The sequence below is a fragment of the Ceratotherium simum genome, chromosome 4, assembly GCF_057802395.1.
Source record: "Ceratotherium simum simum isolate JZ-2026a chromosome 4, ASM5780239v1, whole genome shotgun sequence".
Classification (NCBI taxonomy): domain Eukaryota; kingdom Metazoa; phylum Chordata; class Mammalia; order Perissodactyla; family Rhinocerotidae; genus Ceratotherium; species Ceratotherium simum.
In genome coordinates, this window is record NC_141903.1 from 86,786,522 (window position 1) to 86,799,170 (window position 12,649).

General features: G+C 36.2%; 1 protein-coding gene across 1 annotated transcript in view; it reads right to left on the reverse strand.

Annotated features, from left to right (window-relative positions):
- The window catches only part of JMY (junction mediating and regulatory protein, p53 cofactor), a 100,530-nt gene that overhangs the window by 58,638 nt on the left and 29,243 nt on the right, over window positions 1–12,649 (reverse strand). Inside the window, exon 2 of the mRNA XM_087430133.1 lies at window positions 4,225–4,398. Coding sequence (XP_087286259.1) covers window positions 4,225–4,398 — 174 coding nt within the window. The remainder of the gene's footprint in view (window positions 1–4,224; window positions 4,399–12,649) is intronic.

Here is a 12,649-nt window from a genome sequence, read left to right on the forward strand (position 1 = left end):
TAGTGTGTTGCCTATATTTTCTTCTATGAGTTTTATAGTTTCAGGTCTCACTTTCAGGTCTTTGATACATTTTGAGTTAATTTTTGTGAATGGTGATAGCAGATGGTCCGCTTTCATTCTTTTGCATGTGGCTGTCCAGTTTTCCCAACACCATTTATTGAAGAGACTTTCTTTTCTCCATTGTATGTTCTTAGCTCCTTTGTCGAAAATTAGCTGTCCGTAAATGTGTGGTTTTATTTCCGGGCTTTCAATTCTGTTCCATTGATGTGTGTGTCTGTTTTTGTACCAGTACCACGCTGTTTTGATTACTATTGCTTTGTAGTATGTTTTGAAGTCAGGGATTGTGATGCCTCCAGCTTTGTTCTTTTTTCTTAGGATTGCTTTAGCTATTCAGGGTCTTTTGTTGCCTCAAATGAATTTTAGTATTCTTTTTTCTATTTCCGTGAAGAATGTCATTGGGATTCTGATTGGGACTGCATGGAATCTGTAGATTGCTTTAGGTAATATAGACATTTTAACTATGTTTATTCTTCCAATCCATGTGCATGGGATATATTTTCATTTCTTTATGTCATTATCAACTTCTTTCAATAATGTCTTGTAGTTTTCATTGTATAGGTCTTTCACTTCCTTGGTGAGATTTATCCCTAGATATTTTATTCTTTTTTATGCAATTGTAAATGGTATTATCATTTTGAGCTGTTAGTTCGTTATTAACATACAGAAATGCAACTGATTTTTGTAGGTTGATTTTGTACCCTGCGACTTTGCTGTAGTTGTTGATTATTTCTAATAGTTTTCCAAAGGATTCTTTAGGGTTTTCTATATGTAAAATCATGTAGTCTGCAAATAGTGTGAGTTTCACTTCTTTGTTGCCTATTTGGATTCCTTTTATTCCTTTTTCTTGCCTAATTGCTCTGGCCAAAACCTCCAGAACTATGTTGAATGAGTGTGGTTCTCTTTTTTAAAACTCAATTTAGCTAGGTTTACAAAATATATAGAGTTTTTTTTTCCCAAATGACCAGATTTTGGTTTCACTAATTTTTATCTATTGTTTATTTCCTTTCATTGATTCCACTCATTTTTTTTTTTTTTTTACTTTTGTTTATCTTTGGGTTTCACCCGCTCTTCTTGTTTTTAGCTGCTTAAGGTGGAAGCTTGGATAATTCATTTTAGACCTTTCTTCTCTAATAAGCACTTAAAGCTATAAATTTCTCTATAAGCACAGCTTTAGCTTTATCCCCTAATATTTGTCAAGGGTTCAGATTGAAAGGTTATGGGCCTAAGGCTGCTCATTTCCCAGAAAGACAGAGAGAGGAAATGAGTAGCAAAAAGAACGACATGAAAAGAAAAACCTCAGAATGAAATAAGTCCCCCCAGAAATGGCAATGAGTCCTGCCAGACTATATTGGCTCCACACAGGGCAATCACTTCTGAGACACGACAGCACTAGCAATTCGGACTAATAAAAGTCACTGTAGGCTAGTACTTAGAAAAAGCATTTATAATACCATCAATTCAATGCATACCCTTCTTACTGACACTTAAGAAAATAATATACTACTAGAGTAAGTCTGAATATTAATGATACTACCATAGATATAAATACACATTCAATTGCTTTCCCTACCTTATCTCATGTTTTTTTTTTTTTAATTGATGATTGATTAGCTCAGTGCATACAAAACCCACCACACTGACAGCACTACTGTCAGGGTGAAATCTTACTCTGTTCTAGGTGCCAATTCTGTATCTTGATAATACAAAAGTTACTAAACGGATCTTACTAAATTAAGAGTCAAAGATTAATTTGAAAGTTTGTGCGAGAAAGATATTTTTATTAATGAAGCTAGCCTGACTTAGTAACACAAAAAAATATATATATTTTTTTCTGTTTGCTATCTCTTTTTTTGTGTGTGTGTGAGGAGATCAGCCCTGTGCTAACATCTGCCAATCCTCTACTTTTTGCTGAGGAAGATTGGCCCTGGGCTAACATCTGTACCCATCTTCCTCCACTTTATATGGGACGCCGCCACAGCATGGCTTGACAAGCAGTGCGTTGGTGCACACCCAGGATCCGAACCGGAGAACCCCAGGCCACCGCAGCAGAGCGCGCGCACTTAACCACTTGCACCACCGGGCCGGCCCCACAAAAATATTTTAAAACACAGAAACAAATGGTCCCATTATGAGTTAGCTGGCTGTAAATTATCTCCATAAAAACTAAAATATTTCTATGGCAAACATCCACACAGTAATAGTACACAAAATAATAGTTTTTAGTACTACTTATAACAAATACTTCACCAAATTGATTATAATTGCTTTTATCCTGAGTATGAATTTTTTAACTTAAAAGTAATTACTAACCAGTAATGCAGTAAAAAAAAAAAAACAAAAAAAAGTCCTCTGGGATCAGAGACCTGAATTTGAATACTGTACCAGCTCCGCCACTTACTAACTGCGTACAGGTTACATAAATCATCCCAATATTAGTTTTCTAAGAATTAAACGTAAGGATTTAATGAGCTATTTTATGTAACAGCACCATTTAACACACTTGTCTGACACACTATATAAGCTTGCAAACTAAATCTAGTTGTTTACTAACAAATACTTCTAATTCAAAAGTTGACAAGAAGAGTAAAGAAAAAAGAGTAGTCATAGGCCGGCCTGGTGGTGCAAGCAGTTAAGCGCACGTGCTCCGCTGCAGTGGCCCAGGGTTCGCTGGTTCAGATCCTGGGCGCACACCGACACACCACTTGTCAGGCTATGCTGTGGCGGCATCCCATATATAGTAGAGGAAGATGGGCATGGATGTTAGCCCAGGGCCAGTCTTCCTCAGCAAAAAGAGGAGGATTGGCAGATGTTAGCTCAGGGCTAATCGTTCTCACAAAAAAAAAAGAGCAGTCATAGTTGATGGGGCATTTTAGGGGCAGTGTCATAGAAAAAGAAACGTAGTAAAATACCATTTTTACCTTTAAAAAAGTTATAAACTTTAAAAATATATTGTCTCTTCCTCCTCACCTATCCTCTGCTTCCCAAGAGAAATAAATGATGCTAGTAGACAATATGGCCTAACAAATAGGTTCAATCAATTTGCTAATGTGAATACTCAATACAAATCATGATATAATTAATATAAAAGTAAAAATGCATATAGATTCCAATAGTCAATGCTAAGCTGTATAGGTTATGTCTGCTAAACATTGCAGCCTAGTCTAGAAGTAGGTGGCACCTCCATGTCATCCAGTTCATTCCTGGCTTTCCAGTCAAGTTCTCAACAGACAAACATCTACAGTTCATTTTTAAAAATTTGGAGGAAATTCTAGTGTCTAAAAATTCTTAGTTACAAGTATTTTTACCATTTTAACCAAAATGCCAAGTTTATGATAAAATTGACTGACAACCCATTACTTTTCAAAAGTATTAATAAAGGAGAGTGTGTCAATTGTGTGACTAAGTCTGTGCTGTTCTATATCCTGATTCATTAGTAAAGGGAAAAAATACACACAGACATGCTTTACATTGTCATAATTTTTCAAATATACTACTCATCCTTGCCCCTAAGCACGAAGTTCTCAGAATAACTGCTAATTTTTTCAAATACACATTTCTTACATAATGTTCCAACTTAACCCATTATGCAAAAACAGAATTTTACTGTCCTAGTGCAGCAACATTTCCATGTGAATTAAACATAGTAACATTGATTTGAGGTCAACCATAAAACGAAACCCTTAAACACTTGCCTCAAAAAATGTAATACATACTTTATACCGGAAAATTAAATGTCATGAATTTTAAAGCTTCACATTAAATCCTCATAACTTTCAAAACAAGGTCTTCCCAAAACAGATGTTCCCAAAACTTCTGGTAAAGAAATCTAGGATTACATAGTATCCAAAACATTAAAAGGGAGGGAAGAGTAGAGGGAAAAGAGAAGTATAGGAAAAATGGGAAAATGGGGATCTCTCAATGTATTAATGTATTTACAACTTTACTTTCTAGGCTGTTCTCAACCCTGGCTGTCCAGCAGAATTGCCTTTTGAGGGGTGCTCAGGCTGTATGTAACCCAAACCTACCAAACCAGAATCTTTGGGGAGAAAGGAGCAGATATCTGCATTTTTAAAAAGCTCCTCTAGTAATTAAGATGCATGGCCAGTCAGGCTGAGAACTATGAAACAGGCAGGCTACTATTTAGGTTTAAAAATATATACATACTTTGATCTGCTGTCGTCGTAGCATGGCAAGTTCTCTCATGTCTCGGAACGGCTGCAGTAAGTACTGATAGAGTTCAGTTGTGGCTTCTGCAAGGCTGCTGTAGGCTTCATCCTCCATCTGATACAAGTCCAGGAGCTCCACCATGCTCTCTGTATTCTTGTGCTTATCCAAAAGCTGCAGAACAAGAAAGTTTCACTACAAAGAAATCTGACAATAGCCTATAAATACTTGCTTTTAACTCCATCACCTCAGGACCTTAGAACCCTGAAACATAGAAGCAAGAGGGAACAAAAAGCCCTGATTGCTTTTTATCACTCATCTCCGTGCCTCAGGTATCTTACTACTCACGACCACTGCCTGAATCATCCTTTTCAAGCTGCTTTTCCCCTATTATTCCTATTCTCTGTATTTTCTGGGACTCCATACTATCTGCCTAGCCTTAACTCTTTAACAAATTTTTTCCGCCATCTAGTAGCTTTCTCCATATTTATAAAAAAACCTTTTTCATCCCTAATCTACAAAGCAGTTACTAACTCTTGCCAATATTATTTTACTAATTTCCCCAAATCTTCTTTCCACTCCTTTCTTCCTCCCAATTTGGAGCATTCCCTCAATAACTTTCTTCAACTCAAGCCTATCACTTCCTTCAAAATCTAGGTGAAAAAAAAAAAACCTCAACTCTACTAAAGAGTTTAAGACAGACTACATTAGATGTTTATAACTCTCGTACTTTGCATTCTTTGGTACTCATGTATATATGTATGTATGTGTATATATACTCATTCCTCAACAAATATGGATTGAGCATCTAATACATGTTAGGCACTGGGCTAGAGCTGGACATACAAAAACATGGTCCTTGTCCTCATGTAGCTTACAGTATAATAAACAAACAGAAACTAAGTTTTTAAAATTACAAGCTGTGATAAATGTTATGAAGATTATTTTAAAAGTTTTAAAAAGTAAAGAATAAAAATAACACAGTGAAACAATGGGTCGCATGAGAAAGAATAAGAGGTTGGGAAGTAGTGGTAAACTATGACCTAGTTTAGGACACGAAGAGAGAAAAGGCTATCCTAGGAAGCTTAAGCTGAAATTTAGAGAACCTCTGAAAGAACCATGTAGCAAGACAATATTTTATATACTTACTCTTGGTGTCCATTTACCTGGTGACAGTCTCATCTCCCCAAAGGCACAAAATTCTGCTATTCTTTCTCATATCTAAGAGTTTCCACTACTATGTTCCTCCCCAACTTCTTGCTTTAGTTATCATATTGTGTTATACAGATTATTATGCTGAATTCAGACTTCAGATGCACTTCCTGCCCAGGTTTTTGGCACAAAGCATAGCAGCACCTATGCATTTGGTATTCTGCCTACCATATCATTAACAATCATAATAAATCAGATAATCTATACTAAAGTGCCTTTACAACAAAGATGTACCATATAAATATTAGTTATCATTCTATTGTTTTAAGGCTATTGTAATTCCAACTTTCATGGCTAATATGGAGAATTTCCACTTCTGGTATCAGCTGAGTAGTTCCTTAATTAGACCAACTCTCCCACTGATAATAAACTCTGGACAAAATATTACAAAACAATTACCAGAAGGCAATGTAGAGTGACCAAAAAAGGGTAAAAATTGGAGGGAGCATCAAGACATGGAAGAAGGGAAGGCCATAGCTAAGTTTTCAATTCATGGCTTTTAGCCTGATGGCAGGCCCCAGTGGCTACCAAAGGAGAAGAGTGTTGCTAAAATACAGAAACACTCAGCCTTGGCAGCTTGAAGAATCAGAGAAGAGAGTCTGGAACAACCACAGCAACCAGAAAGTAAGGGGAAAATGCTGAAAAAGAGGAAGCCAAAGGAAGAAATCCCAAATTTGTATATAAAATCTACTCAAATCTCAGGCTGATCACTGGAACTATGTATGCACAGGACAGGTTCTAAGCAGTGCAGCTAAAGATAAAAATGTAGTATTTTAGCTGCTGCCCTTTGCAATGGAGGCCAAATTTACAGTTTGAACCAATCAAATGAACTGTTTGGTAAAACAAAACTATAAAAATCAACACTCTCTGGAGGAATATAACTCAATCCAGAGGCTCTACAAGGTATCATTTATAACATCCAGAATACAATCCGAATTCAGAAGATCTATAAAGAAATAAGAAAACAAAACTCAGTACTCAAAAGGCAATCAATGGAGACCAAATAAGTGCAAGATGAAACAGAGCTGGATTTAGTGAAGATTTTAAAGCAGTTATTATAACTATGCTAATGGGCACAAAGGAAATATGCTCATAAAGAATAAACATAGAAAACTTCAAAAGAAAAATAGAAACTTTTTTTAAAAGGACATTCTAGAACTGAAAAATACAATATCTGAAATTTGCTGGATGATTATAAAATATAGTAGTAAAGACAAAAACGGTCAGTGAACTTGAAGATAGCTTAAGAGAAATTATCCAACCCAAAAGAGGGCAAAAAAAAAGAACAAAGAGTCAGAGACCCATGGGACAACACTAAAAGGTCTTGATAGGTTTAACTGGAGTTCCAGAAGAAGAGGAGAAAATGTGGTAGAAAAAAATATTTCATGAAATAATGGCCAAAAAAACCCCCCAAGTTTGGTGCAAGATATCAATTTACATATTCAAGAAGCTCTGAGAATCCCAAGCAGATAAATGCAAAATAACCCAGCAGCCAGAGAAAGAACACATCACATAAAGAAGAACAAGTACACATATGAATGCTGACTTCAAATCAGAAACAACGGAGAAAAGAAGCCAGTGACCTGACATCTTTAAAATGCTGGAAGGAAAACAAACCCACCAGTCAAGCCAGAATTCCATTCTCAAGAAAATACCCTTCAAGAACAATGCCAAATAAACATATTTCCAGATAAAAGAAAACTAAGAGAACTCCTCATCACTAGACTGACACTATAAAAAATGTTAAAAAAATGAAAAAAAGCTGTTCAAGTTTTTCGTATGCTAAGGGACCTAATGGAAATAGTAGACAACATGCAAGAACAGATGGCTAATGTAAGCAAAGAGTTGGAAATACTAAGAAAGAAGCAAAAGGAAATGTGAGAAATCAAAAACAGTGTAACAAAAATGAAAAAATGCCTTTGATGGCCTTATCGTTAGACTGGACACAACCCAAGAAAAAAAATCAATGAGCTTAAAGAAATGTCAACAGAAACTTCCAAAACTGATATGGAAAGAGAAAAAGAATTTAAAAAAACAGAATTAACTAACAAGTGTGGGACAATTACCTACAGAAGAGCAAGGATGAGAATTACATAAAACTTCTCTTCAGAAACCATGCAAGCAAGGAGAGCAGAGTAAAACAGTTAAAGAGCTCAAAAGAAAATACCCGGGGCCAGCCCGGTGGCACAAGCAGTTAAGTGCACATGCTCCGCTGTGGCGGCCCGGGGTTCGCTGGTTCAGATCCTGGGCACACACCAACCCACCGCTTGGCAAGCCATGCTGTGGCGGTGTCCCATATAAAGTGGAGGAAGATGGGCATGGATGTTAGCCCACAGCCAGTCTTCCTCAGCAAAAAGAGGAGGATTGGCAAATGTTAGCACGGGGCCGATCCTCCTCACAAAAAAAAAGAAAGAAAGAAAGAAAATACCCCACCAACCTAGAATTCTGTATCCAGCAAAACTACCTTCAAAATGAGGGAGAAATAAAGACTTTCTCAAGCAAACATAAATTGAGGGAATATGTTGCCAGTAGACCTGTGCTGCAAGAAATATTAAAAGAAATTTGTCAGAAAGGAGGAAAATTATATAAGTCAGAAATCTGGATCTAGATAAAGAAAAAAGAACGTTAGAGAAGAAATAAAGGTAAAATATCATCTTTTCTTATTATTATTCTTAACTGATCTAACAGATAATAGTTTGTTCAAAATAGTAGTATAATGTATTCACAGTGGTTATAGGTTATGGATAAGTGAAATGAATGACTCCAATGTTATAAGGGACAGAAGGGAAGAACTGGGAACACCCTGTTATAAGGCACGTGTACTACATGTGAAGTGGTACAGCATTATTTGAAAGAAGACTTAGATTAGTTGTAAATGTATATTGCAAACTCAAGGGAGACCACTAAAAATGTTTTAAAAGTATCATTGATATGCTAATTGAGAAAAAATAGAATAATATAAAATGCTCAGTTAAAACCAAAGGCAGAAAAAGAGTGGAAGACAAACAAAAAAACAAAGAGAAAAACGGCAATGAACAGAAAATAGTAACAAATATGGTAGATATTAATCCAACTGTATTAATAAAACCACTTTATTTTTATTTTTTTTAATAATTTTATTTATTTATTTATTTTTCCCCCCAAAGCCCCATTAGACAGTTGTATGTCATAGCTGCACATCCTTCTACTTGCTGTATGTGGGACGCGGCCTCAGCATGGCCGGAGAAGCAATGCATCGGTGCGCACCCGGGATCCAAACCCGGGCCGCCAGCAGCGGAGCGTGTGCACCCAACCGCCAAGCCACGGGGCCGGCCCAATAAAACCACTTTAAACATCAATGGTTGAAATATACCAATTAAAAGAGACTGTCAGGGTGGATATAACAGTAAGATCCAACTATATGTTGTCTAGACAAAACTCACTTTAAACATAAAAAGACAGATAGATTAAAAGTAAAAGGATGGAGAAAGATATACCATGCTAACACTAATCAAAAGAAAGCTGGAGTTCACAGTGTATACAAATATCAAATCATTGTTTTATACCTGAAACTAACATAATGTTATATGTCAATTATACCTCAATAAAAAAAAAAGTGGGGTAGCTATATTAATTTCAGACAAAGTGGACTTTGGACAAGGAAAACTATTAGAATAAAGAGGAGCATTATGTAATAATAAAAGGGTTAATTGTCCAAGAACACATAATAGTTCTTAACGTATACATGTCTAACAACAGAGCATCAAAATACCGGAGGCAAAAACTGATAGAACTGCAAGGAGAAAAAAAGATAATCCACTATTATAGCTGGAGACTTCAAGATCTCTCTATCAGTAATAGACAGATCCAACAGGCAGGCAGGAAATCAGTGAGAACCCAACAGCACCATCAATTAACTGGATATAATTGACATCTATCAACTACTTCATCCAACAACAGCAGAATACATATTCTTCTTGAGCTCACATGGACCATTCACCAAGAGAGACCACATTCTGGACCTAAAACACACCAGAACAAAATTAAAAGAACAGAAATCATACAAGGTATGCTCTCAAACTACATGAAAATTAAACTAAATATCAATAACAAAAAGATGGCTGGAAATCCCCAAAATACTTGGAGATTGAACCACACACTTTTAAATAATGCATGGGTCAAAGAAAATGTCTCAAGAGAAATTTAAACATATTTTCAACAAAATGACAATGAAAACACAACTTATCAAAAATTTGGGGATGCAGTAAAAGCAGTGCTTCAAGGGAAATTTATAGTATTAAATGAATATATTAAAAAAGAAGAGGAGGCCGGCCCAGTGGTGCAGTGGTTAAGTGCACGCGCTCCGCTTTGGCTGCCCAGGGTTTGCAGGTTTGGATCCTGGGCGTGCACCAACACACCGCTTGTCAAGCCATGCTGTGGTGGCATCCCATGTAAAGTAGAGGAAGATAGGCATGCATGTTAGCCCAGGGCCAGTCTTAATCAGCAAAAAAGAGGAGGATTGGCATCAGATGTTAGCTCAGGGCTGATCTTCTGCACAAGAAAAAAAAAAGAAGTCTAAAATCAATAATCTAAACATTCACCTTAGGAAACTAGAAGAAGAAGAGCAAATTAAATTCAAAGAATGCAGAAGAAAAAGAAATAAAAATTAGAGCATAAACCAATGAAATTGAAAACAGGAAGTCAACAGAGAAAAATCAATGAAACCAAAAAGTCTGGTTCTTTGAAAAGATCATTAAAATTGATAAACCTCTAGTAAGGTTAACAAAGAAAGAGAAAGAAGACACAAATTACTAATATGAGAAATGAAAAAGGGAATATCACTACTGATCCCACGGACAATAAAAGGATAATAAAGGAATATTATGAACACTTCTATGCTCACAAATTTGACAACCTAGGTGAAATGGACAAATTCCTTAAAAGATACAATCTAACAAAACTCACACAAGAACAAATAGATAATCTGAACAGGCCTATATCTATCTATCTATTCAAGAAATCAAATCAATAATTAGTAACCTTACCAAATAGAAAGCATCAGGCCCATGGGCCGGCCCCGCAGCTTAGTGGTTAAGTGGGCGCGCTCCGCTACTGGTGGCCCGGGTTCGGATCCTGGGCGTGCACCGACGCACTGCTTCTCCGGCCATGCTGAGGCCGCATCCCACATACAGCAACTAGAAGGATGTGCAACTATGACATACAACTATCTACTGGGGCTTTGGGGGGACAAAAAAAGGAGGAGGATTGGCAATAGATGTTAGCTCAGAGCCAGTCTTCCTCAGCGAAAAGAGGAGGATTAGCATGGATGTTAGCTCAGGGCTGATCTTCCTAACAAAAAAAAAAAAAAAAAAAAAAAAGTATTCCTTTCTAAAAAAAAAAAAAAAAAAAGAAAGCATCAGGCCCAGACGCGTTCACTGGTGAATTCTATCAAATATTTAAGGAAGAAATTATGCCAATTCTCTACAATTTCTTCAAGAAAACAGAAACAGAGGGAATACTTCCTAACTCATTCTATGAGGCCAGCGTTAGCCTAATACCAAAACCAAAGAAATTACAAGAAAGGAAAACTACAGATCAGTGTCTCTCATGAACACAGATGCAAAAGTCCTCAACAAAATATTAGTAAATTACATCCATTAGTGTATAAAAAGAATTATATATCCTGACCAAATGTGATTTATTCCAGGTATGCAAGACTGGTTCAACATTCAAAAATCAATTAATGTAATACATCACATCAACAGGCCAAAGAAAAATCATATGATCATATCAATAGATGCAGGAAAAGCATTAGACAAAAACCAACACACATTCATGATAAAAACTCTCAGCAAACTAGGACTATAGGGGAACTTCCTGAACTTGATAAAGAACATCAACAAATAACCTGGAGCTAACATCATATTTAATTGTGAGAAACTAGATGCTGCCCCACTTAGATGAGAAACAAGGCAAGGATGTCTCCTCTCACCATTCCTATTTAACATCATACTGGAAATCCTAGCTAATGCAATAAGACAAGAAAAAGAAAAAAAGGTATACAGATTGAGAAGGAAGAAATAAAACTGTCTTTGTTCACAGATGATATCCTTGTCTATGTAGGAAATCCAAAAGAATAGACAAAAAACCCTCCAAATACCATTTACATTAGCACACACACAAAAATGAAATACTCAGGTATAAATCTAATATATGTACAAGATCTATGTAAGGAAAAGTACACAACTCTGATGAAAGAAATCAAAGATCTAAACAAATAGAGAGATATCCCATATATGTGGATTGGAAGACTCAATATTGTCAAGATGTCAGTTCTTCCCAACTTGATTTATAGACTCAATGCAATGCCAATTCAAGATCTCAGCAAGTTATTTGGTGGATATCAACAAACTGATTCTAAAGTTTATATGGAAAGGCAAAGGATCCAGAAGAGCCAATAAAATATTGAAGAACAAATGCAGAGGACTGACACTATCCAACTTCATTACTTACTAGAAAGCTACAGTAATCAAGACAGTGTGGTATTGGTAAAAGAACAAATAGATCAACGGCATAGAACAGAGTCCAAAAATAAACCCACACAAATGCAGTCAAGTAATCTTTTGACGAAAGAGCAAAGGCAAATCAATGTAGAAAAGGCAGTCTTTTTAACAAATGGTGCTGAAACAACTGGACATCTACATGCAAAAAAGGGTCCTTATACCTTTCACAAAAATTAACTCAAAATGGATCACAGACCTAAATGTAAAACGCAAGACTATAAAACTCCTAAAAAAAAGTACAGGAGAAAATCTAAGCGACCTTGGGTTTGATGATGACTTTTTAGACAACACCAAAAGCACGATCCATGAGAGAAAAAATTGATAAGTTGGACTTCATTAAAATTAGTATCTTCTGCTCTGTGAGAGATACTTTCAAGAGAATGAAAAGACAAGCTACAGACTGGGAGAAAACACTTGCAAAACACATTTCTGATAAAAGATTGTTATGCAAAATATATAGAGAACTCCTAAAACTAAACAATAAGAAAACAATCCAATTTAAAAATAGGCAAAAGATCTGACCAGACCTCACCAAAGCAGATATACAGATGGCAAGTAAGCATATGAGGAGATGCTCAACATCATAATGTTATTTGGGAATTGCAAATTAAAACAATAATGAGAGGGGCCAGCCCAGTGGTGTAGTGGTTAACTTCGCACGCTTCACTTCG